Source organism: Neoarius graeffei, chromosome 2 (assembly GCF_027579695.1).
Source record: "Neoarius graeffei isolate fNeoGra1 chromosome 2, fNeoGra1.pri, whole genome shotgun sequence".
Lineage (NCBI taxonomy): Eukaryota > Metazoa > Chordata > Actinopteri > Siluriformes > Ariidae > Neoarius > Neoarius graeffei.
The window spans coordinates 39,756,581-39,780,824 of NC_083570.1; the positions used below are offsets into that span (position 1 = coordinate 39,756,581).

At 46.3% G+C, this 24,244-nt stretch overlaps 1 protein-coding gene across 1 annotated transcript in view; it reads left to right on the forward strand.

Moving 5' to 3' along the window:
* pex3 (peroxisomal biogenesis factor 3) overlaps window positions 1–18,842 on the forward strand; it is a 73,194-nt gene extending 54,352 nt beyond the window's left edge. Inside the window, exons 9-12 of the mRNA XM_060907598.1 lie at window positions 15,913–15,983; window positions 16,080–16,202; window positions 16,316–16,412; window positions 17,815–18,842. Of these exons, the coding sequence (XP_060763581.1) occupies window positions 15,913–15,983; window positions 16,080–16,202; window positions 16,316–16,412; window positions 17,815–17,898 (375 nt within the window). The 3' untranslated portion in view covers window positions 17,899–18,842. The remainder of the gene's footprint in view (window positions 1–15,912; window positions 15,984–16,079; window positions 16,203–16,315; window positions 16,413–17,814) is intronic.
* The last annotated feature ends 5,402 nt before the right edge of the window (window positions 18,843–24,244 follow it).

Sequence of the window (24,244 nt, forward strand, 5' to 3'; positions counted from 1 at the left end):
CTCAACGCGAGAGAGAGAGAGAGAGAGAGAAAGAGTGTGAGAGAGTGTGTATATGTGTTGGATGGAGAGAACTAGGCCTTGTAGCGGTCTAGCCTCGGAGCTTAAAATAACAAACTTGTTGCTGCGCTGCTAATCAGATAGGGAAGCTAGCAATGGAGTTAAGGAAAGATATCATGCAAGATACCCTGTCTAACAAGTTCAAAGAAAAAAAACAGAACCAAAACAAACAATAAAAACAAACAAACAAACAATAAAAACAAACAAACAAACAATAAAAACAAACAAACACCTTCCGTGTCTGAGCGGGTATGCTAAATAGCTCAAAGCTTAAACATGACCCTAACAACCATCTGAATAAGCTACAAATTAAAAATTTGCCCAAGTGCCTACTCAATACGATGGAAGTTCTTTCTCCGATGTCCGCGCTGAGGGTCGCAGTCCGAGGAGAGGAGGTTAGCGGCGCGTTGCGTCCAACCGCGGCTAACGAAGCAGGGAGATGAAGGCCTAGCTGGCCCACGGTGCTTCAGGAGAAACCTCCGGTGATGCGTCGACGAGGAAAAGGCTGAGAGGAGCGAAGCTGTCCGCAAATGCCTCTTAGCGTGGAAAACTACTTAACTGTAGTTAAACTTTGCAAAGGTTTAGAATCAAAACCACTATATCGCTGAAACTTAGCGGGTCGTTCAAAAGTTCGGCCGAAACTAATTTGAACAGGCTGTTCTCAGACAATAGCGGTTAGTCTCAACACTGTAGGCGAGCGTGCCTACAGTCCGTCCGACCACTCCAGTAGTCAGAACATGAGAGAGCGAATCGAGGCGCTCTCGATACAGTTAAAGCAGTTCCACTTCACGTCACATCCGGGTGGAGCGCGCAAGGAAATTGTGGGATCGTTATAGGGGGCGCTGGCGAGTTACCAACATTCCCCCCTTGGCCATAGGCGCTGAAAGGAGTGATACCCTATGGGCACATGGTGTTTAGTCTGCGGCCCACGGTCCCTAGTAATCCACAATGAGGTAGTTCCACAATGAGGTAGTTCCACAATGAGGTAGTTCCAAGGGTCCTTTCTGTGAAAAGTCTTTCAGACACAGTTCAACAGTTCAATTCATTTCATACAGTCCATAAGATGCATAGGCACTTGGGCATGAAAGCATAGGCACTTGGACATGAAAACAATTACACTATGGCTACTTAACTACCTTCTACATACAATATTTCACACAGCAAACAAAAATAATCAAAACTCCATAAAGGAAAATGGAAAAGAGGGGTTAGTTAGCGTGTTAGCAAGCCTACTCTTCAAGAAAGTTAGTGGAGGCCTTAGGCCTGATGGAGAATCGGACAATGCCACGATCTAATTTCTCAGGTGCGTAGATCGTTTTGTCCAGTTTGCGGTGTAGTGTCAGTATGTACCTGTGTAGAGTGATGGCTATGAAGACTGTGATAACCCAACCGCTAGCTAGAAATCCCAGCGCAATTTGCGCGGTTATTCAAGAAAGTGGTAGCGATGCCAGTGGGCTTAAGATCGAATTGCACGGTTTTGGTCCCTTCCAGCAGTAGTTGTGCTTGGAGGGTGGAGTTTATCTCAAGTTCGTGACCTGGGAAGGCATCGGGCATTTCTATCTCGGTCTCATACTGGTCAGCGCTAAGGTGATGGAGGGTGATGTCACCCACGTGAACAGTGGCTCCTAGTGGGACACTTAGGAGAGAGGTTTCGTTAGGGATCTTCATTCTAGTGGCAGTGTTATGTTGATCATATGATACCAGAATCTCAGTTTGGGGAGTGTTGATTAGCCACCGATTACCAGCTCTTTCTACTCTAGTTCCTATTCCTTCATCTTTAATAGACAATTTGCCTGCACACTTCTGCTCGGGGACTTTTGTCAATCCACAGAGACGGTCTGTGGTGTCTCGGATAAAGGGATTGCTGGGGCAGACCCAGTGGATATCTTTGGTAGAGGTGCACATGTCTAAATTAGGGACGAGGTAGATAGAGGGGTTGTCATCGTGATAGGCTATGGTGGAAGGTGTCTGCAAACGTACGTGTACGTCGTTGTTCCAGAAACCTACATTAAGGACAGATTTGATTCTGTATATGTTTTGCCGTTCAATAACGGGGAGATTGAGGATGAAGCCTATTTCTAGGTTTTGAGGGTTCACAAAAATGGGGATAGCACTGCCAAGACTATAAGCCAGATGAATCTGTGATGAGTAAACGTTAGTCGTGGTAGTAGATCGGAGTATGCTGTCAACCATGCTGAGGGGTATCAAATATGGTGGGATTTTACCTCCACTCAGGGTGCTGAGAGAGCTACTTACTTCTCTCATCAGGTCCTGCATTAGGTCTCGGATTACTCGGACGTACTTGACTTCGCTTCTCATGATTGTCGCTAGCCTGTCTACGGCATGTACTGTGTTCTTGATTAATGTAGAATGCATGTTAACGGTTAGTATGGTTCCCTGCAGGGTTTTGCCTAGGCCCTGCAGCTCCTCCTGTTGAGTTAGTAGTCTACCCTGGATTTCTGGCATTTCTTCCTTAAGAATGTTCATTTCTCGTTTGACCGCGGTTAGGCTAACGGTGTTAACGGCAGAGAGGCCCATTGAGAACAGAGAGCCAATGGCGGATGCAGCAGTAAGTAGTCCTCCGAGGAACCGTTTAGGGCGTGTTTTGCCGCTGAGTTCCTCCTCAGTGACTATGAACTTCTGTAACTGTTCGAGCATGTGAACTGTGGTACGCTTGGCGTGTTCGATGTTGGACCCAATCTCGGAGTCAGGCCCGGTTTCGAGGTTTGTTTGTGTGGGCGATCTAAAATGCTTACGGTACACGTCCCAAGGATCGAGGCGGGTGTACACGCGCTGGGTATGGACGCGGCAATTGGTGAGGAGCAGTCCTGGGGCATCTTGGAGAACAATGCCACTCGGCGGACCTGGTTCCACTATGTTACCGGCCAATGTGGTCTGCAGGACTAGGAAGATACCGAGGATCCAGAGAGGGGCCATTCTGCAACATACAGGAGTTTGTTATTCCGATTTGAGTGATAACGAGGGTGGTTACTTATAGATGCACGCTTATGGATTGAGAGGCATGCAACTAAGTTGGGCAGGCTATAACTTATTGTTTGTCCACCCCCCTATGGAGTGTGGACTGCTCAAAAAGCTTTATTTGGTTGCTATGGACCCATCTATACGAAGGCGCCTGGCTGGGCTTCGAAGTTTTGATGCGGTAGGCGACGGGGGACAGTTTACCGACGATTTCGAAAGGGCCGGACCAACGGGGTAAGAATTTTCTGGCTACTCCTACCGGTTTGGTGAAATTGAAGTATAGGACTCTGTCGCCTACTTCGTACTCACGGTGTGTCGCCTTTCTGTCGTAGTAAGCTTTCTGTCCTTTCGCACTCTTTTCGAGGTGTTCCTGGGCCCACGCAAACGTGGCCTGCAAGTGGCGTTGCAAGTCGGTGACGTACTGGTGTGCAGTGTACGCGGTGGCAACGCTTAGGTCCTCTGGTCGGTAGAGGAGGTGTAAGGGAAGAACCATTTCACGGCCAGTCATCATTTCGAACGGGGTGACTCCGGTGGTGCGGTGAGGAGTGGGCCGAATGGCCATCAGCACCAGAGGGAGTTTGATGTCCCAATCTTTGCCATGGTGACTCACATACTTGCGAAGCATGCTCACGATGGTTTGGTTGGCGCGTTCGACCTGACCGGAAGACTGAGGATGATACGCGATGTGGAATTTTGCCTCGACTCCGAGCATCTCCCACAACACTCTCATGACCTCTGCGGTGAAATGAGTACCTCGGTCGGAATCAATGGATAGGGGCAAGCCCCAACGGCTGAACACATGGTTCATAAGAAGGAGAGCGGTGGTCTCTGCGGTTTCGTTTGGGGCGGGCAAGCATTCCACCCACTTCGTGAACGCGCAAGTGACGGTCAGGAGGTACTTATTACCTCGAGCTGATTTCGGCACCGGTCCGACCCAGTCTATCTGGAGATTAGACCAGGGGAATGAGATGCCTTTGCTTTGCAGTGGGGCGCGGTTCAACGGTTGGGCTGGTCGGAATTGGCAGCAAATCAAGCACCCTTTGACATACTCAGTAACGTCCTGAATCATGAAGGGCCAATAGACAATCTGTTGGAGTGTCTGGTAGGTCGCCTGAGCGTTCCTATGGCCCCCGCACGGGCTGTCGTGAGCGTACTGCAACATGACCCCCCTATGATCTGTGGGCACGACCCACCGGGGAGGTCCCTGGTTGCGTGGTGTGTACACCAGGAGTCCTTTCTCGAGTTTTAAGCCGTTTTTGAGATTGTGAAGGTGATTTAAGTCTCGGGACTGTTGTAACTCTTGTGGGGAAATTGGGGACGCCACGGGGTCCGCAAGGAACTTACGGATTTGGTGGATCACGGGATCCCTTTCCTGCATAGACACCAGGTCGGCATCCTGGGGCAGTCGGCCGAGTTGCACTGTTCCTGCTTGGGGTACTGCGTCAGTTTGACCTGCTCTAGCCTGTCGGCGAGTAATCGCGGTTACGTCATGGCGTGGCGTCTCGGGAAGCCATGGCGGCTGAAATTCCCAAAGGGGGCCGTCTACGGCTCCCGCTTTGGCGAGGCCATCTGCCTCATCGTTACCGACTTTGTCAGGTCCTGGGACTTGAGAATGTCCCTTCACCTTCTTCCAATAGACGCACATTCCCTGTTCGGTTACGAGTCGATCGCATGCTAGGAAGAGTTCGGAGTGTTTCACTTCCTTGCCCCTTGCATTTTTCATGTCCTGCACCTTCCACGAGGGAAAGTGTGAGACGAAGCTATGCCTGGCATAATTTGAATCAGAGCAGAGGACTAACCGCTTGATGTTCTCACGGGCAGCTTGTTGCAGGACGATGAGCACGGCTGCTACCTCCGCATATTGGCTAGTCTTAGCCCCGAGTCGGTGTTGGTATTTCCCTTGTATAGGGCCGTTCGCCCATACGATACCGACACCGGCTTGCACTTTGCATTCATGATGGAATGAGCATCCATCTATGTAAGCGGTGGGGAGGTCTTTGCAGACGTTCTCGTCATAGTAGTGGTGGTCGGAGGGGAGAGCAGGTACGGTTGTTAGTTCGGTTTGATCTGGACTATTCTCGCAGTCGCAATGCTGGCATTCCGCCAGCCCTCGGCCAAGCACCATCTTGTGGTTCTGGGCGTACTTCACCTCGACGTCGTAGCCCTGTAGTGCCATCATCCAAGCTGCGATGCGACTGTTCGAAACTCTTCCCTCTCTCAGCCTCTGGCTGTTCAAGAACGAGACCGGTTGATGATTGGTCTCTATCACCACCTTCTGGCCACCAATGTAACTGCGAAAGTGTTCAACGGCCCAGACCGTGGCCAGCAGGGCTTTTTCGCAGTCTGAAAATTTCAACTCCACAGCACTGAGGGGCCGACTGGCGTATGCTACGACACGGCGATCTTTGTCATGCTGCTGTGACAGTGCAGCGCTCAGGCAGTGGGTGGAGAAACTAGCCTCCAAGAAGAACGGTTTGTCTTTGTCGGGATACGCGAGGCAGGGAGCAGAGCAGAGCTTCTGCTTCATGCTCTTGAACGCGAGTTCTTGAGGCTCACTCCACTGGAAGGGTTTATCCTTCCGGAGGAGCTCGGTGAGCGGTCGTGCTATCTCCGCGTAGTCCTCGATGAACTGTCGGGAGTAGTTGCAGACCCCTAAGAAGCTCCTGAGTTCGGGTACGTTGGATGGGGCTTTGATATCTTGGATAGCCCGCACCCTCCCTGACTGGGGTTCAATGCCATCTGGCCCGACGCACAGTCCAACGTATTCAACTTTGGTGCGACACCACTGCCCTTTGGTGACAGAGAGCTTCGCTCCTGCTCTGGACAGCTGGGACAGAACATGGCGTATCTCTTCGAGGTGTGCATCAAAAGTCTGTGACCTAATGAGGATGTCATCGACATAGATCAAGTTGCCACGAGCTGCGGCATCGCTCATTGCCTTATGCAAGATGATGTTGAATTCAGCGGGGGAGTTCGCGTAGCCGAACGGACATCGGTTGAAAGTTAGCTGGCGGTTCCCAAAGGAAAAGGCCAGCTTGTGCTGGTCAGCTGGATCCACGCGCATGGTCCAGAATCCACTCGCCACGTCGGCGGTGGAGAAGAACTTTGCACCCTTCACCTTGGCAAGTTCTTGATCCAGATGGATCATGGGCCATCTTGACAAGGGCACTTGCTTGTTCAGCTGCCTATAGTCAATGGTGAGACGCCACTTGCCGTTCGGTTTCAGCACTGGCCATAAGGGAGAGTTGTAAGTCGAGTTACACTCACGAATGATCTGCTTTTCCAGCAGAGTGTCCAGTGTTTCTTGTATTGAGTCGTATGCGGCTAACGGGATTTTGTATTGCCGCACGAACGTCGGTGGAGCGTTCGGATCTGTTGGGATTCGGACGGTGTGGATGTCCGTGACTCCGCAGTCATTGGAATCTCGCGCCCAGATCGCCTTGAAGTCGTAGAACAGTTCACGGAGCTGTCGTCTCTGGGCGTCCGTGGTCAGGCTGTCAGCTTTCACCAGCTGTTGTTGAACTTCTCGTTCAAAGCCTGGGTACGGTTCACCTAGAGCTGAATCAACGACCTCAGTTGCAGGGGTGTCGTTGCTCGATTGCGTGGCAAGAGCATACACCAGCATGTGTTTCGGGGTGTCAGTTCTGGTCATGACTATGCGCTCGTCGCGAAGCATGTCGTGAGGTTCGACGTGGATCATGTGGAAAGGAAGAGTGATCCAGGGAGGTTCCACTGGATCGGAATGAGTGTCCGGCGTTGGCAGCTCACCGATGACTGGAATGGTGAGTTCAAAGTCATGGAATGCCTGGTCTATCAGAAGGCCTAAAGGCCGACGGGCGGGGATCGTGATGGCGTCCCGCGTGGAGTTTTGAACCAGGAGGTAAGCGGAACGATGACTCACTTCAAGCAGCGGAGTCCCACACACGGCTAAATCGAGCTCCATGAAGAATCTGAGAGGCTGGAAGAACGCCTGGGGGCTACGAAACTGTTGGTCTTTCATGATGACCAGCTTAAGAGGGGAACCAGCAGTCCTAGCGGGAATGACAATGTCAAATTCGCTAGTGACATGGCAGGCTTGGGGAATCGTTTGTCCTGACCGCATTTGTTCCGGGTCAGCTTGGAACGGGTGCTTAGCAGCGTCGGCTTGGGTCCAGATGACCCGGTTGACTAGGTCCAGTTGGGCTCCCAGTCTGACCAAGATGTCTGCCCCAAGGACCAGTGGGTCAGGAAGTCCGGGGACGACACTCAAGAAATGAAGGAATTCTCTCTGACCGATGGCGAGCGACACGGCGCAGACGCCTGTGGCTTTGATGGGGCTCTGGGGTTGTTCGGCTGACAGTAGCCGGTGGCTCTTCTGCACAAAGACAGGGGAAGGAGTGCTCTGACGCACTATGTCGAACCACGTTTGGCTGATGGCTGACTTCTCTGACCAAAGCGCTAACCTGACGCCAGGTGCCGTGACGCCGTTGACAGCAATGTTGCCAGATATCCAGGGGTAGTACCTGGTTGGGGCAGATTCGCCAAGAAAGCAAAGGAAAGACGGGTGGCCATCAAGCGCGTTGCGGTTGAGAAGAGTGTCGGTTGAGTTTGGTGCGTCTTGACTCGGCTCAGGGGGGAGCGGAGTGGTCTCGAGGTTCTCGGGGACCTGCCCTGACTCAGCTATCGGTGGAGTAGCCTCCACGCTAACTTCATCGCAACAGGCTCGATCGTGACGACGAGGATCTGGGGTCTGTGGGGACGCGACCTGGGCCCACAGTTGCCCACGACGACAGTCAATGAGGGGCGCTAGCCTATCTAGTAGGTCTTGGCCAATGAGGAACGGTTCTACCCCAACAGAGCAGATGTAAGTGGGGTGAGTGATGGACATGCCCTGGAAGGTGAGTTCTAACCATGCAATGGTTGTTACTGGGGCTTGATTCTGGGTGAAGCTAACCAAGTTGACGTCACAACGTTCGGTTCTGATGGGTCTACCTTGCGCGCGCCGCGCATCAGAAACCTCTGCAAAGACTTTGGAACACATCAGGGTGATTTCTGACCCGGTATCCAAGAGAGCTTGGAGGGAAACGTTGCCTTCTACCACCACTGGGGTATAGATAGGCTTGGCGTTGCCTTTCCTAACCAAATCTCCAAGAAACTGCGTCAGGGGTGCATCCTGCGGGTCAGGCTTCACTAACGGAGGGGGTGGTTTCAACTCATCGCTGCCTATTGGGCAGGGGTCCTTTCCCCACCCCACGAGGTAGACACGCGGTGGTGGTGGGGATGGGTCCCGGCCTAGTCATGCTGACGGTTCGTCCCTGTCCTTGCTCGGCTTACCCTTCCTGTTCTTATTGCTCAGCAGTTGTTTAACTCGTGCTAATTCGGTCCTCAATTCTGCCATCCCAAGCGGCTCTTGGTTGGCTTGTTTAATCCGTGCTAATTCAGCCCTCAGTTCTGCCATCCCAAGTGGCTCTTGGTTGGCTTGTTTAGCGGTAGCTAGCTTAGGGCTCCGCTCCCTTCGAGAGGAGTTGCGATGGGGCCTTGACTGTCCGCTATTCTGAGATTTAGGGCCGTGACTGCCAGGTTTGCGGTTACCTTGCCCGTGGGCGTTGGAGCCCTGTTCCCCCTTGGCTCCAGCTTGTCGAACTTTCCAGTTACCTTTGGGTTGACTCGACGTCTGGTGGCCGGGGTTTGGGTTCGCCCAAGGGGGCCCGCGGTTTGGGGCTTCAGCCCCTTCTAGGCCTAAGGACTGATCTTCCTGCTCATATAGGCTGAGGACTCTGGGATCGTCCTCGTGGCGGTCCGTGGGTCGGACGAACGTCTCCCACGTTAGTTGTGCGGTGCGACGCATTTCTCTCATAGTATGGGGGCGCTGGCGACACGCGAGTGTTACTTGGTTACGGATGCACGGGTGAAGGTTATGGAGGAAGAGGGACTTGAAGTTGCGATCTTCCTCTAGCCCGGGCTCGCTTCTGCCCTGAAAGTACGCTGCACGGAGCCGACGGTAGTACTCGCGAGGGTGTTCGCTTCGTTTCTGTCTGATCAGAATAGCACCCATCGTCGCAGCAGTCTCATTCTCGTACAACGAGTATTCCTCTTTCAAGTACTTGCGTATCTTCTTGTAGTTGTCGAGGACTGACTGCGGTAAGGTCTCAACGAATGCTCGTACGCCGCTACCTAAAGTTTTCCAGACTAGTCTGGCCTTTTCATGCGACGTAGCCTCTGGCAGGTCCAGGAGGCTACGCTCGATTTCCCGGAAATAATCATTAACGCTTCGGTGTCTATGATTTTCCGGCTCAAAACGCTCTATGTCTTTTGCAAGGACGTCGATTTGGCGGATCCTAGTTTTGCGTTCTGCGACGAGGCGTTTTGATTTTGACCCGTAGGGGTCCTCGCTGTCTTCGCTATTTGAGCTGCTCTCATATCGCCTATGTCTGCGTTTCGGCTTGTAGGCGGCCTCTCCGTCAGAGGAGTCTGAGGGTACGTAGCGCGGCGTTTTCTGCGGGCTAGAGGCTGCAGCGATATTGAAGCGCGAGGGGGTGTAGTGGGGAGTAAAGTAAAAACTCCCAGCGCCACGAGGTGGCGATCGCGCGACTTTCACGCGAGTTGAGCTTGAGTGCGGTGTCTGATCTACCGTTCTAAGCTCAGGTTCTTCCTCCTCCAGAGCGGAACTCTGTTCTTGGGAGGGTTTGGCCGATCCCTCATCTGAGCGACGTGCTTGCGTCACTACTTCTCTGAGGTATTCTATTTCGCGCTTTAGTTCATCTTGTGTGGCTCTCAGGCCCACGAGGCTACTCTCCGCGCTTTCTGCTCTCCTTTGAGCTTCGGCCAGTTGTCGTTTTAGTGTTCTTTTCTCTTGTTCGAGGGTCATACACACATGTTCCATTTCCTTATAGTAGATCATGAACAATTTGGGTAGCCCTTCTGGGAGAGTCATAGTACGCTCCTTAAGTTCCCTAACGGCTATGTGTATTTCATCAAAGCGAGCCTTTTGGTCCAGATCACAGAAGTAATTTCTCCTATCCTCCAGGACTTGGCCTAAATCGCCTACAACGTCGAAGAGAGAGAGGAGGGGCACTTCTGACTCCCTTGATGGGGAACGCGACATTTTGTTCGAAATGTATTAATTAACTTAAAGGAAATTAATACTAGGTGTTGATTAGGTTAGAATTTAATTCAATCCAAGTTGCTAAATAATTGATGTGGTTTCTAAGCTACTTTGTTTTCACTAATGTTTCACTTGTATTAATTAGCTCAATTAATAATTAGTTAACAATAATGATTATTATTATTAATAATATTAATTAAGTACTTGGATTAGATATTACTCTAATGTACTAATCAATTAAACCAGTTTATCAGCTAACTGTGGTTGGCAGCTGAATTTCAGTTCTGTGATTAACACACTGTTAATGATTCACCATTAAAGTCATCTGTGTTATACCTTGGCAGTTGATTTTGGGTATACAGCAGTTTACAAGTTATTGTTGAGAAATTCACAAGGTCATTAAACTAGGCCTCACACGGGGCACCACTTTAATGTAGGTTGAATTGGGATTAATTAAATTATAAATTATGTAATAATTGATAATTAAATTAATCAATTTATAAATAAAGATCAGTCTCATAAAATCTTAAATTATTAATCTTAATACTCACCGTGAATGGTTACACTCAAGATTAATGGTAGCTCTGTATTAGATGGGAAACCCAGTTGTATACAAAAGCTAAATTCTGAAGGAAAAAGGAGTTCTAAATAGTTGACCTTGTGAATAAACAACAGGAACAAGTAAAATGCAATTCAATTTTATTAGCTTTTATTTGTCTACTACTCACTAATAATAATAAACTCAAAATACATTCAATGTCAGCAAAGGTAATAACAAGACAAAACAATGGAACAATTACACCTGGACTATAAATTTGAGGGAAAGAGAGAGAGAAAGAGATAGAAGGAAAAAAAAAAGAAAAGAATCCCTTGTGTGTGCGTGTGTGTGAGGCTAGGGCAAGCCGATGCGTGTGTGTGTGTGTGTGTGTGTGACCTAGCTTGTCGTTAGCTAAAACAAAGGAATGTTAGCTAAAACAAAGGAATGTTAGCTAAATAGAACAAAGGATTAGCTCTGTGGCTAATGTGTGCTTTGTGTAGGTATCTGTGGGCAGATGCTAATGCTAGCCACTCTGGCAATGCTTAAACAAAATGGCGGTCAGTGCCTAGGTGTCGTATCACAGGTAACTCAATGAGGAAGGTATCAAAATGGCGTCGGAAAAATGGCGCCTGCAGGCCTAGTCGAGAACACAAGCCTACCAGCTAGCAATAAGTTGCTAAGGAGAATCTGACCACGCTACAGCTGGATCCAAACACTGCACTTAACAACAATTTCCAACAGACTATCTAGGCAAAGAACTCAACGCGAGAGAGAGAGAGAGAGAGAGAAAGAGTGTGAGAGAGTGTGTATATGTGTTGGATGGAGAGAACTAGGCCTTGTAGCGGTCTAGCCTCGGAGCTTAAAATAACAAACTTGTCGCTGCGCTGCTAATCAGATAGGGAAGCTAGCAATGGAGTTAAGGAAAGATATCATGCAAGATACCCTGTCTAACAAGTTCAAAGAAAAAAAACAGAACCAAAACAAACAATAAAAACAAACAAACAAACAATAAAAACAAACAAACAAACAATAAAAACAAACAAACACCTTCCGTGTCTGAGCGGGTATGCTAAATAGCTCAAAGCTTAAACATGACCCTAACAACCATCTGAATAAGCTACAAATTAAAAATTTGCCCAAGTGCCTACTCAATACGATGGAAGTTCTTTCTCCGATGTCCGCGCTGAGGGTCGCAGTCCGAGGAGAGGAGGTTAGCGGCGCGTTGCGTCCAACCGCGGCTAACGAAGCAGGGAGATGAAGGCCTAGCTGGCCCACGGTGCTTCAGGAGAAACCTCCGGTGATGCGTCGACGAGGAAAAGGCTGAGAGGAGCGAAGCTGTCCGCAAATGCCTCTTAGCGTGGAAAACTACTTAACTGTAGTTAAACTTTGCAAAGGTTTAGAATCAAAACCACTATATTGCTGAAACTTAGCGGGTCGTTCAAAAGTTCGGCCGAAACTAATTTGAACAGGCTGTTCTCAGACAATAGCGGTTAGTCTCAACACTGTAGGCGAGCGTGCCTACAGTCCGTCCGACCACTCCAGTAGTCAGAACATGAGAGAGCGAATCGAGGCGCTCTCGATACAGTTAAAGCAGTTCCACTTCACGTCACATCCGGGTGGAGCGCGCAAGGAAATTGTGGGATCGTTATAGGGGGCGCTGGCGAGTTACCAACAGACCTATGGTCATGAGCTTTGGGTAATGACAGAAAGAACAAGATCGCGGATACAAGCGGCTGAAATGAGTTTCCTTCGCAGGGTGGCTGGGCGCTCCCTTAGAGATAGGGTGAGAAGCACAGTCACTCGGGAGGAGCTCGGAGTAGAGCCGCTGCTCCTCCACATCGAGAGGAACCAGCTGAGGTGGCTCGGGCATCTTTTTCGGATGCCTCCTGGACGCCTCCCTGGGGAGGTGTTCCAGGCATGTCCCCCTGGGAGGAGGCCCCGGGGAAGACCCAGGACACGCTGGAGGGACTATGTCTCTCGGCTGGCCTGGGAACGCCTCGGTGTTCTTCCCGAGGAGCTGGCCAAGGTGTCTGGGGAAAGGGAAGTTTGGGCTTCCATGCTTAGACTGCTGCCTCCGCGACCCGGTCCCGGATAAGCGGAAGAAGACGAGACGAGACGAGTCATTTTCATAATTTAAAAAAAAAAAAAGTCAAAAAAGTAAGTGCACACTTTCAAGTCCATGAAATCAGAATCCGGTTTTCCAGATCAGGTGTCATTGATGAGGCCTTCCTGCAGGTCTGATTTAAACCCGACGTCTCGGGTCTGGTGTTCTCTTTGCTCTTGAAGTGTGTGATGTCATCATGTCAAGATGTAAAGAGCTCTCTAAAGACCTCAGAAAAAAGGCTGCGGATGCTATGAATCTAGTGAGAGATTGAAAAAGAGCTCTAAATTATTAGAAATAAAATCATTCCACTGTAAGGAAAATCATCTCCAAGTGGCGTAGATTTCAAACAACTGCCAGTTTGTCCAGGATTGGCCGCCCCAGCAAATTCAGCCCAAGAGAAGACCGTTTGACGCTAAAAGACGTTTCCAAGAATCCCAAAATTTCATCAGTGGATCTACAGGTAACTCTTGCAACTGTTGGTGTGAAAGTGCATCATGCACAATCGGAAAGAGAGAGATCGGACAAATTTGCCCTGCATGGGAGGCGTGGCAGGAAAAAGCCTCTGCTGTCCAAAAGGAACGTTAAAGCAAGAGGACAGTTTGCCAGCGAACATACAGGCAAAGACCAGGCCTTTGGGAATAATGTGCTCTGGACAGACGAATCAGAGGTAGAGGTGTTTGTCCACAGTAAGAGTACACGTGTGTGGCGTAGACCAAAGACGGCTTTTGAGGAGAACCTCCTCAGACCAGCTGTGAATCATGGTGGTGGAAATGTTCTGGTTTGCTGCCTCCGGGACTGGGAAACTTGCATTCGTTGACTGAATTCTGAATCATTCAAAGAGTGCTTGAAGATAATCTGAGGGCATCTGTTCAAAAGTTGAACCAGAGGTGGACCTTTTCAACAAGATAATGATCCTGTGCACACGAGCAAATCCACCAAGGAACGGCTCAAAAAGAAGAGATGGAGGCTTCTGGAACGGCCTCGTCAAAGCTCGGCTCTGAACCCCATTGAAATGTTGTGGGGAGATTTGAAAAGGGCAGGACGTGCAAGAAAACCCTCAAACATCTTGCGACTGAAGGAACTGTGCATGGAAGAGTGGTCAAAAAACGTCAGCAGGCCAGCGTCAGAGACTGGTGGACAATTCTGCAAAACGCCGACGAGAAGTTATTTCTGTTAAAGGGGGCAATACTTGCTTCTCAAGCCAAGGGTGTACGTACAGTGGTGCTTGAAAGTTTGTGAACCCTTTAGAATTTTCTATATTTCTGCATAAATATGACCTAAAACATCAGATTTTCACACAAGTCCTAAAAGTAGATAAAGAGAAGCCAGTTAAACAAATGAGACAAAAATATTATACTTGGTCATTTATTTATTGAGGAAAACGATCCAATATTACATCTGTGAGTGGCAAAAGTATGTGAACCTCTAGGATTAGCAGTTAATTTGAAGGTGAAATTAGAGTCAGGTGTTTTCAATCAATGGGATGACAATCAGGTGTGAGTGGGCACCCTGTTTTATTTAAAGAACAGGGATCTATCAAAGTCTGATCTTCACAACACATGTTTGTGGAAGTGTATCATGGCATGAACAAAGGAGATTTCTGAGGACCTCAGAAAAAGCGTTGTTGATGCTCATCAGGCTGGAAAAGGTTACAAAACCGTCTCTAAAGAGTTTGGACTCCACCAATCCACAGTCAGACAGATTGTGTACAAATGGAGGAAATTCAAGACCATTGTTACCCTCCCCAGGAGCGGTCGACCAACAAAGATCACTCCAAGAGCAAGGCGTGTAATAGTCGGTGAGGTCACAAAGGACCCCAGGGTAACTTCTAAGCAACTGAAGGCCTCTCTCACATTGGCTAATGTTCATGAGTCCACCATCAGGAGAACACTGAACAACAGTGGTGTGCATGGCAGGGTTGCAAGGAGAAAGCCACTGCTCTCCAAAAAGAACATTGCTGCTCGTCTGCAGTTTGCTAAAGATCACGTGGACAAGCCAGAAGGCTATTGGAAAAATGTTTTGTGGACAGATGAGATCAAAATAGAACTTTTTGCGTTATGTTTGGAGAAAGGAAAACACTGCATTCCAGCATAAGAACCTTATCCCATCTGTGAAACATGGTGGTGGCAGTATCATGGTTTGGGCCTGTTTTGCTGCATCTGGGCCAGGACGGCTTGCCATCATTGATGGAACAATGAATTCTGAATTATACCAATGAATTCTAAAGGAAAATATCAGGACATCTGTCCATGAACTGAATCTCAAGAGAAGGTGGGTCATGCAGCAAGACAATGTTGAAGCTGTTCTGTACAGAGGAATGGGCTAAAATTCCTCCAAGCCGGTGTGCAGGACTGATCAACAGTTACCGGAAACGTTTAAGTTGCAGTTATTGCTGCACAAGGGGGTCACACCAGATACTGAAAGCAAAGGTTCACATACTTTTGCCACTCACAGATATATAATATTGGATCGTTTTCCTTAATAAATAAATGACCAAGTATAATATTTTTGTCTCATTTGTTTAACTGGGTTCTCTTTATCTACTTGTGTGAAAATCTGATGTTTTAGGTCCTATTTGTGCAGAAATATAGAAAATTCTAAAGGGTTCACAAACTTTTTCAAGCACCACTGTACTTGCTCCACAGAAGAATATTACATGTTGATATTTCTGTTGAAGAAACGATTGAAAGGGCTAATTTTCTTTGTTGGTTTGTTCATCAGGTTAATCTGTAGGCGCTGTATCAAAGAGAGTGAAACGTTAGCTTGTTTAAATATGTTGAGAAACGGCTCAGATTTCCATGGGGTGTACTTACTTTTGCATACGACTTTATAACGTAAGCGAGAGCAGGAATGAAGTTGTTTCTCGGAAGTTGCACAACATTTTCGGACATTTAGTCTGAGTATAAACTGTTAAAATGTGTGACATGTTTGTTTCATAAATGAAACATTTGTAGTTGATGCTTAGTCATGAATGCAATCCCCACCCACGTTATTCATGGTCTGGAGCATGTTCTTTCTTTCGTAAAACAGAGTCGACTCAAAGGTTTCCTTTTGTTTATTGAAAACACTGACTGTTTCACAGTTGTTCAGATACATAACTGTGAATTTCACTTTATTTATTTATTTATTTATTTATTGTCTCCCTCGCAGGCTTGTGGTCTGACGGAGAATGATGTCACAACAATAAAGCTACTAAATGAAACCCGGGACATGCTCGAGAAGTATGTAAAGTCATGATATATTTTTTTTTAATTTAGCAATGTAATTATCTAATACATTATTAATTGCTTTTTAATCTGTCTGATACGTTACATTAGCCCAGATTTCACTACCATACTCGGCGCTTGCCTGAACCGGGGCTTCAGCCATTTTCTTGACAACATGGCGGAGTTTTTTCGCCCCCCTCAAGGAGACGCCACCCCCAGCAGTACACCTGATAGGTCGGGAATTAGTTACGCATTTGTGCTCTCTTTCTTTTATTCTTATTCCATTATTTTATTTATTTATTGTTTAATGATTTTAAAATATATATTTTTTTCTCATCCTCTTCCAGTCTCTTACATGTAAGTCTCCCACTTGCCAAAATAATTCCTATCGCTAATGGACAGATTCACTCGATATGCAGCGAAATCCCCAGTCAGTTTGTTCAGGTATGAAAGATGTTTTTTTTCTTTGGTTTTCCACTGTGAGATTTCCTCATCACTTTTTAAAGGGGTACCAAATATAATATATACAGTTGCTGATGTGACAAAGTAACATATTCTTAAGTATTCTATCAAATTTATATACTAGAAAACAACGAAATATCTTGGTAATTGTAAATATAATACTTTATACGCTAAACCGCACAAGAGTCGCCATTTTTAAAAGACCGTGACGTCAGCCCTACGCACTGCACTAGCGGAACTCTCCGAAATAGAGGAGAGAAGCGTGTAATCATGGCGTCGGGCGCCAGCTCTGTCGAATCGTACGAAGAGATCCCGCAAGACACACTGCAAGCAGGCTATGGCTTAGAAGGGTACCAGTTTGAACCTAGGAGAGGTACTATGTAGTGGAAGTTCATTATGTCTAACTATTAAAGCTATTTTAAGTTCGTTTCTTAAGACAAGGATTTTTTAAGACGTTACCTTGTTGACAGTTTCGGCGAGAATCTTCCGCCTTCTTCAAAACAGTCACCAGATGTCGAGTGGTGACGTGCCTTATCAGCTGATGTTACGCTACGGAGGCGTGAACGTCCCGCCCAATTTGACAGGTAGTTCACGCTTCCTGCTGTCAGGTCGCTCCTCCAGGACACATCTGGTGACCGTTTTGAAGAAGGCGGAAGATTCTCGCCGAAACTGTCAACAAGGTAACATCTTAAAAAATCCTTGTCTTAAGAAACGAACTTAAAATAGCTAGGAGAGGTACTCTCGACTCCGGTGACGAAATAAGAGAAGAAAGCTCGGATGACGGCGAGGATGAGACCGATGCTGACCATGGGCATGGCGAGCGTGGGGCAGAGCGTCCGCGTGCAGGTGACACGGCGTGGTGCTCGTGCGTAAAATGTACCGTGGAGTTGCTCACGAGTCCAGCAGAATTTATTTGCTGCAATGAGATAGGCGCCACCCGTGGACTTGCGAAATCGTCGCAAGAGGCAGAAACAGGTATTTCACACGTGCTATTCCCAACCTCAGTGAGCCAACACAACTGGGCACATACATACGTCATGAGTGTTACGCAGAGAAAATGAACGTGCATTCTGATTGGATAAAATTAATATCATGGCGGGCTGTTCAAACTGCGGAAATAGTTTGCTCGAGCTACTTTCAAAACACTATAACTTTCCAACCTTAGAACAAAAAACTTTTGTAAGTCTTGAATAAGCTTCGTTAATGTGTGTTTTATTGTTATATTTGCTCTATATATTGCCCTCTGATCCCCTTTAAGGGTTGCTTTTTAAGACCGAGGCTCAACTCCAGTCTCGGATTAAATTACATAGTGTTTATGACGTTGGCGTCTAACGTGTAGCTTCATTGCTAATGTTTACCGTTGTTTTTGTTGTTGTTGTTCCAGGATCTTTTAATGACTCAACAAGTGAAAGAATTTGCAGCCAATGTTTATGAAGCTTTCAGCAATCCTCATGAACTGCACAAGTAAACATGGAGATCAAGTTCCTGAAGCTCCGAACAGCAATACAGCACAATGTTCCCTTTATCTTTTCATTTCACAGGGGAAAACTTGGATTCAGTGGAAAGGTGTGTCATGAATGACTTGCAGTTTTTCCCTGTAACCCTGGATGGCTCCCCCCACAAATTATGGAGCTCGGTTTTCATAACTTTTTTTTTTGTTTCCCCCCTTCCTAACTTGGTCATCGTTTCCCGCCCATCAGGCAGCTCTTCTGTATAACACCAGAGGGCGAAACCTATCACACGCTTCTTCCGAAGCCAGCCGACAGCCTCTTTTCGAGCCGCTGGTCCTGACACATCGGCGGGGGTGACGTAACACACTTGGAGGAAGAAGCACCGCCCACTTCTACATACACGAGCTTACAGATGCACATGATTGGCTAGTGATTGATAGGGGAGAGACTCTCTGGCCTTTTTTTTTTAATCCATATTTTCTTTACAGTTAAGATGGAGAATGACCCAGGGTCTTGCGAGCTCCTTAAAGACCCCAGGAAACCTAATCTTGTTGTTTTTTGTTTGTTCCGTTTCGCCCTGTCCTATCTCAGACGAACAGCATTCCATGCTCCTTTTTCAGCTCCAGAACTTGGCATGGGGGTTGATCCAGAACATACGGACATATTGTGATTGTGAAAATGGTGGATAATTTTTGATCGGCTGTGATTTTTCTGTATTTCTTATCAAGAGGGCGCGCCGAGCATGCTCAGTGTTTCAGACGCTAGTTTTTAGATGGTAGGCACTGCATGAGCCAGGAGTTAAACCTCAGTTATTTTGGGTTTTGACCAAACTTGAATTCATTAAATGGATTGTAATAAATGTGGTTAACAGAAACAGCAAGTACGGTAGAATGAACCAGGAGAGACTAACTGAATCTTAACTTATTGACACTAATGAAGAATATTAAAAAATAAATGCAAACGAATTCCCATCCTTGAATGAAAAATAAGAAATTGCTATCACTGTGGTGAAGATGGTCCATATTAGCCATATATTTGCACTATACTGTAATTAAGTCATTGGCTTTCATTTACATATGCCGCTTTTCCACCAAAGCAGTTCCAGGGCTGGTTCGGGGCCAGTGCTTAGTTTGGAACCGGGTTTTCTGTTTCCACTGACAAAGAACTGGCTCTGGGGCCAGAAAAACCGGTTCCAGGCTAGCACCAACTCTCTGCTGGGCCAGAGGAAAGAACCGCTTACGTCAGCGGGGGGGGAGGAGTTGTTAAGACCAACAACAATAACAAGACCACGAAAGATCGCCATTTTTAAGCGGCGAGAAGCAGCAGCTGTACAAACGCGAAGTCATCCATTATTATTATTGTTGTTGCTGCTGCTGCTTCTTCCGTGTTGTTTTTGCTTTGATATTCGTGCCAAGGTTTATGTAAACATAGCGCCGTAACTATCGTATACAGCGACGTAACTGACGTATACAGCGATGTAATGACGTGGCTCCGCTTAGCACCGCGAGCTATGGAAAAGCAAACTGGTTCTCAGCTGGCTCGCAAGTTGAACGAGTTGTGAACCAGCACTGGCCCCGAACCAGCCCTGGAACTGATTTGGTGGAAAAGGGGTAATAGAGGAGAACACTAGGGTGCATCAGTTGCCCTCACTTTCATAAAATCTGATGCATTTTTGTTTGGGTGTTCCTTTTCACCAATAAAGACATCCTGTAAAATTTTTTGACCATATTCAAAAGTCTAATGGTGGCACCATGAGGTTCAATTTTTTTTGCCAAAAAACGCTTATTTTATGTTTCCGCGTAAGGTTTGAATCACAATGTTGGACTCCATTTATTGATTTCTTGTGAGCCAGAGATCATGTTAAGAACCTTTGCAAGGGATTGAGAAGCATTAATGTGATTCATAATAAATTTGTATTGTTTAAAAGTAGTTGAACAATGATTCAGTGAACAGCTAAAACTCAAACTGTGCTTGATAATATATTTAGAATATGTGGATCTAAGATATTTGGTATACTCTATAAGGTGCCATAATGTTTCATGAAAAGTGATCGAAATTTTGTCATAAAAGTCAGAAAATATCAGCTTTTTCCAGAACTTTGAGCTCCTGGTGCCACCATTAAACTTTAGAATTTTGTCAAAATGCTTCACCCAGTGTGTTTTCTTACCAAAAGGAACATAAAAACAAAAATGCATCATGATCGGAGGAACTTTTCATTTTTAGGGGGCGACTGATGCACCCTAGAGAACACTCAAACAGCTTCCGTTGTGTTCTGGTGTACAGCTGTTTTTCAGCACACAAGATGTTTGTGTTTGGGTGTTAAGGAGTTCTGGTCATGAGCTAGGCCAAGTATTCCTTAGAAACCCTCGCTCTGATTACATTTTGTCATTCCTTAGAAGGTTGTGACGTGCTGTTCTTGGTAAGCTCCATCTCCAGTTTACTTTGTCGAAGCATGTCTTGTGTGATTTTACGGTTTTCCCTGAGGCAACAAATGCAGAATTACAAAGCTGCTTATGAAGTCATTCTTGGTTAGGGAAGAACAAACTGGAACCAAACATTGACTGAGCTGTGCATTTAATGTTGTACATTTCACTTCAATTCAGTTTTTTTTTTTTTTCAGTTTGTCCAAACCAGCTTCACAGAAATCTGGATATAGATAATATATATCTCGATATTTGATAGGTGACTGTGGTAAGGAAAAAGTCCCTGAGACGACTTGAGGAAAGTGGAAGCCGTCATCTTCTGAGTGACACCGGATTATAAATCATTACAATATACATACGGGGTCGTGTACAGAAAGAAAACCGTACTGAAGGTATTAAAATGATGGAACTGTAGGTATAGAAGTTCTTGCGAGGTTCTGTGGTAACCACATTCTTTACAGCAGCAAGAAGGTTCCTCGTGAGTATGAACAGCTCTCATATGATAAAGCAGGAGGCGGTCTATCTGGATTTTTATTTATTTTTTTAACCACAAAGTTATTATTATTATAATAATAATACCCCTGCTTCAAAGGAGGTGGGGTATATTGGTTTACCTCTGTCCATCTGAAACACCCTTTTTCTCAGCAACCACAAATCATAGCCACTTGGTACCAAACTTCAGCTTGGGGTTCTATACCATGTAGACCGTTTTCAGGTCTGTCGCACATTGACTTCCTGTTTACCGACTGATGAAACACATGGTGGATTTACTAAATTTTCATAAGGGTTGTTTTACAATCAGGGTACAAAGTTTGTGTCACAGGGATCCAAAATTCAAATTGATTCAAACTGGTTCTTGTACCAGTTTTTAAGTGAAGGACAAGTTAAAGAACAGATTTCAGGTCATTTTTTGACATATGTGTATGGTAGTTTTGTGTAATCCGCTATAAGATAAAGAAGATTAGGGGGCGTCATGGCTCAGGTGGATAAGGCGCCATACCATAAATCTGGGGACCCGGGTTCGATTCCGACCTGAGGTCATTTCCCGATCCCTCCCCGTCTCTCTCCTGCTCATTTCCTGTCTCTACACTGTCCTATCCAGTAAAGGTGGAAAAAGCCCAAAAAAAATATTTAAGATAAAGAAGATTAAGTGTAGCTGTAAGCAGGGCTGGGAGAAACAAATGAAGTGATTCTCGGAGAGGACTTTTTTTTTTTTTTGACAATTCAGAATCCACTACTTCCATCTCATCTCGTTATCTCTAGCTGCTTTATCCTGTTCTACAGGGTCGCAGGCAAGCTGGAGCCTATCCCAGCTGACTACGGGCGAAAGGCGGGGTACACCCTGGACAAGTCGCCAGGTCATCACAGGGCTGACACATAGACACAGACAACCATTCACACTCACATTCACACCTACGCTCAATTTAGAGTCACCAGTTAACCTAACCTGCATGTCTTTGGACTGTGGGGGAAACCGGAGCACCCGGAGGAAACCCACGCGGACACGGGGAGAACATGCAAACTCCGCACAGAAAGGCCCTCGCCGGCCACGGGGCTCGAACCCGGACCTTCTTGCTGTGAGGTGACAGCGCTAACCACTACACCACCGTGCCGCCCCACTACTTCCATAGTGCTTTTAAATACAAGTCTATAAGCTTTGTGTTAGTTGTCTCTAATATTTATGTCCCAATATCTTGACCACATTTTAGGATGAAAATAATCATTTTAGATATGTTATTTTATATTGAAAAATTAGCTGTCTCGGAGAGGACATTTTTTTTGACACAATTCCATACTAATTTGATCAAAATAGTCTGAAAACTTACTGGCATTCAACATTAAAACTTAACTATGTTTCCAATGATATGGAACCAAATATGTTTTATGGTATAAAGAATGATTTAAGTGCATCCCTTTTGGAGCTACCTGCGGTCAAAAAAGCACTTTTTCTAAATGACACGAGTAATTTTGCTAAATATGACACACATTGCCAGACATTCACCAAAAATAACGTTATCACCAAATTTTTTTTTTGCATGGTAAATAGAGCTATCACAGGGCTACAATAAACAACCAAGTTTATTTAGTCAAGCCTTTTGAAGATAATAAGTGTTAAATGTGATTTTTAGCTTGCGTACCCTGATTGTAAAACAACCCGTAACTCTTTTCTGAGCAACTACAAATCACAACTGCTTGATATTTGGTACCGAGCTTCAGCTTGGGGGTTCGATACCGTGTAGACCGTTTTCAGGTCTGTCACACATCGACTTCCTGTTTACCGACTGAATGTATTTACGAAACATATAGGGTGGATTTTGACGCTATTTCAAGAAGCAAAATGCTATTTCAAAATGAGTTTAGCAGGATGCTGTGTGAAATCCCTGGGGAGCGACACTGCTCTTTACTCACTTGTTTCAGGGTTAATTATTTGTTAAAGTCAACATTCATAATAAGCGTCCTATTCCTTCGATTGGTTGCACTCTGATGTAAGTGAGAGCGCGGGGATACGCAAGTGAGCAGTAGCTAACAGTTGATCTTGTAAATACCAGAAAATCAGTTCTATAAAGAAGTCCTTTTGGCCTAGCCAATTATGAGGTCGGGTGCCACTAAAGATGATTCAGAAGCTCTCAGCAGTGACATGACTAATCCCTGAAACTGCAGCGCTCATGCTGACTGTGAGCTTTCATTCTAGATGCCACCACCCAGCGTGTTTTCCAGTATTGCAATGCAGTCACATGACAAACAGTACAGGCGTTCTTTTCTCTCGGGTTTTAGCAAACAGGAAATTTTACCTTGTCACATGATCCATGATGATGAAGTTACCTTTTAAACTTTTGTTTTTTCCCATTCTGTTTTTTTTGTTTTTTTTTTAAGCTGGAACTGTTTATATGAATTACTGAAACAAGAGGCAGACAAGTCATTGCAAACATTGAAGTGCTGTTGCATCATGTTTATTCTGTTTCTTAATGACACAGCAAGCTCAGGAATGATGTTGCAGGTTTAGTTTGGCCCTTCATTTGAATGAATGTAAGAAACTGGCATTTTAAAGATAAATTATGTGAAAATTAGGATGATAAGTCAGTAAAGTAAGTAAAATTTATTCATATAGCACTTTTCACAGACAAAAGTCACAACGTGCTTTACAAAAGCAAATAAAATAGAAATAACGCACAAGAAGCGCATAAGGAATAAAAAGGATCGGCCAGGCGTTTACCCAAATGCTTGTTTAAACAAGGGAGTCTTCAACTGCCTTTTAAAATGGTCCACAGAGTCCGCGAACTTGAAATGGGTGGGCAGACAACCTCAAAATCTCGGTCGCTACAGGTCTTTAAACGAGTGCGCGGAACTGACGAGGTTGTTAGATCTAAGGCCAAGTTTACATTAGACCGTATCTGTCTCGTTTTCTTCGCGGATGCACTGTACGTTTACATTAAAACGCCGGGAAACGGGAATCCGCCAGGGTCCACGTATTCAATCTAGATCGTGTCTGGTCCAGTGCTGTGTAAACATTGAGGATACGCGGATACGCTGTGCTGAGCTCTAGCTGGCGTCGTCATTGGACAACGTCACTGTGACATCCACCTTCCTGATTCTCTGGCGTTGGTCATGTGACGCGACTGCTGAAAAACGGCGCGGACTTCCGCCTTGTATCACCTTTCATTAAAGAGTATAAAAGTATGAAAATACTGCAAATACTGATGCAAATACTGTCCATTGTGTAGTTATGATTGTCTTTAGGCTTGCCATCCTTCCACTTGCAAGTGGTAAGTGATATGCGCTGGGATCACACACACAGCAGCTCAGTCCCGAATCACAGCTTGTTCACTTCACTCGCGTGCTCTGTGAGCTGCGCAGGGCCGGAGTGCGCACCCTCCAGAGGGCACTCGCTGTTCAGGGCGGAGTGATTTGGAGCGCAGGATGCCTGCGGAGCCAAGCGTAT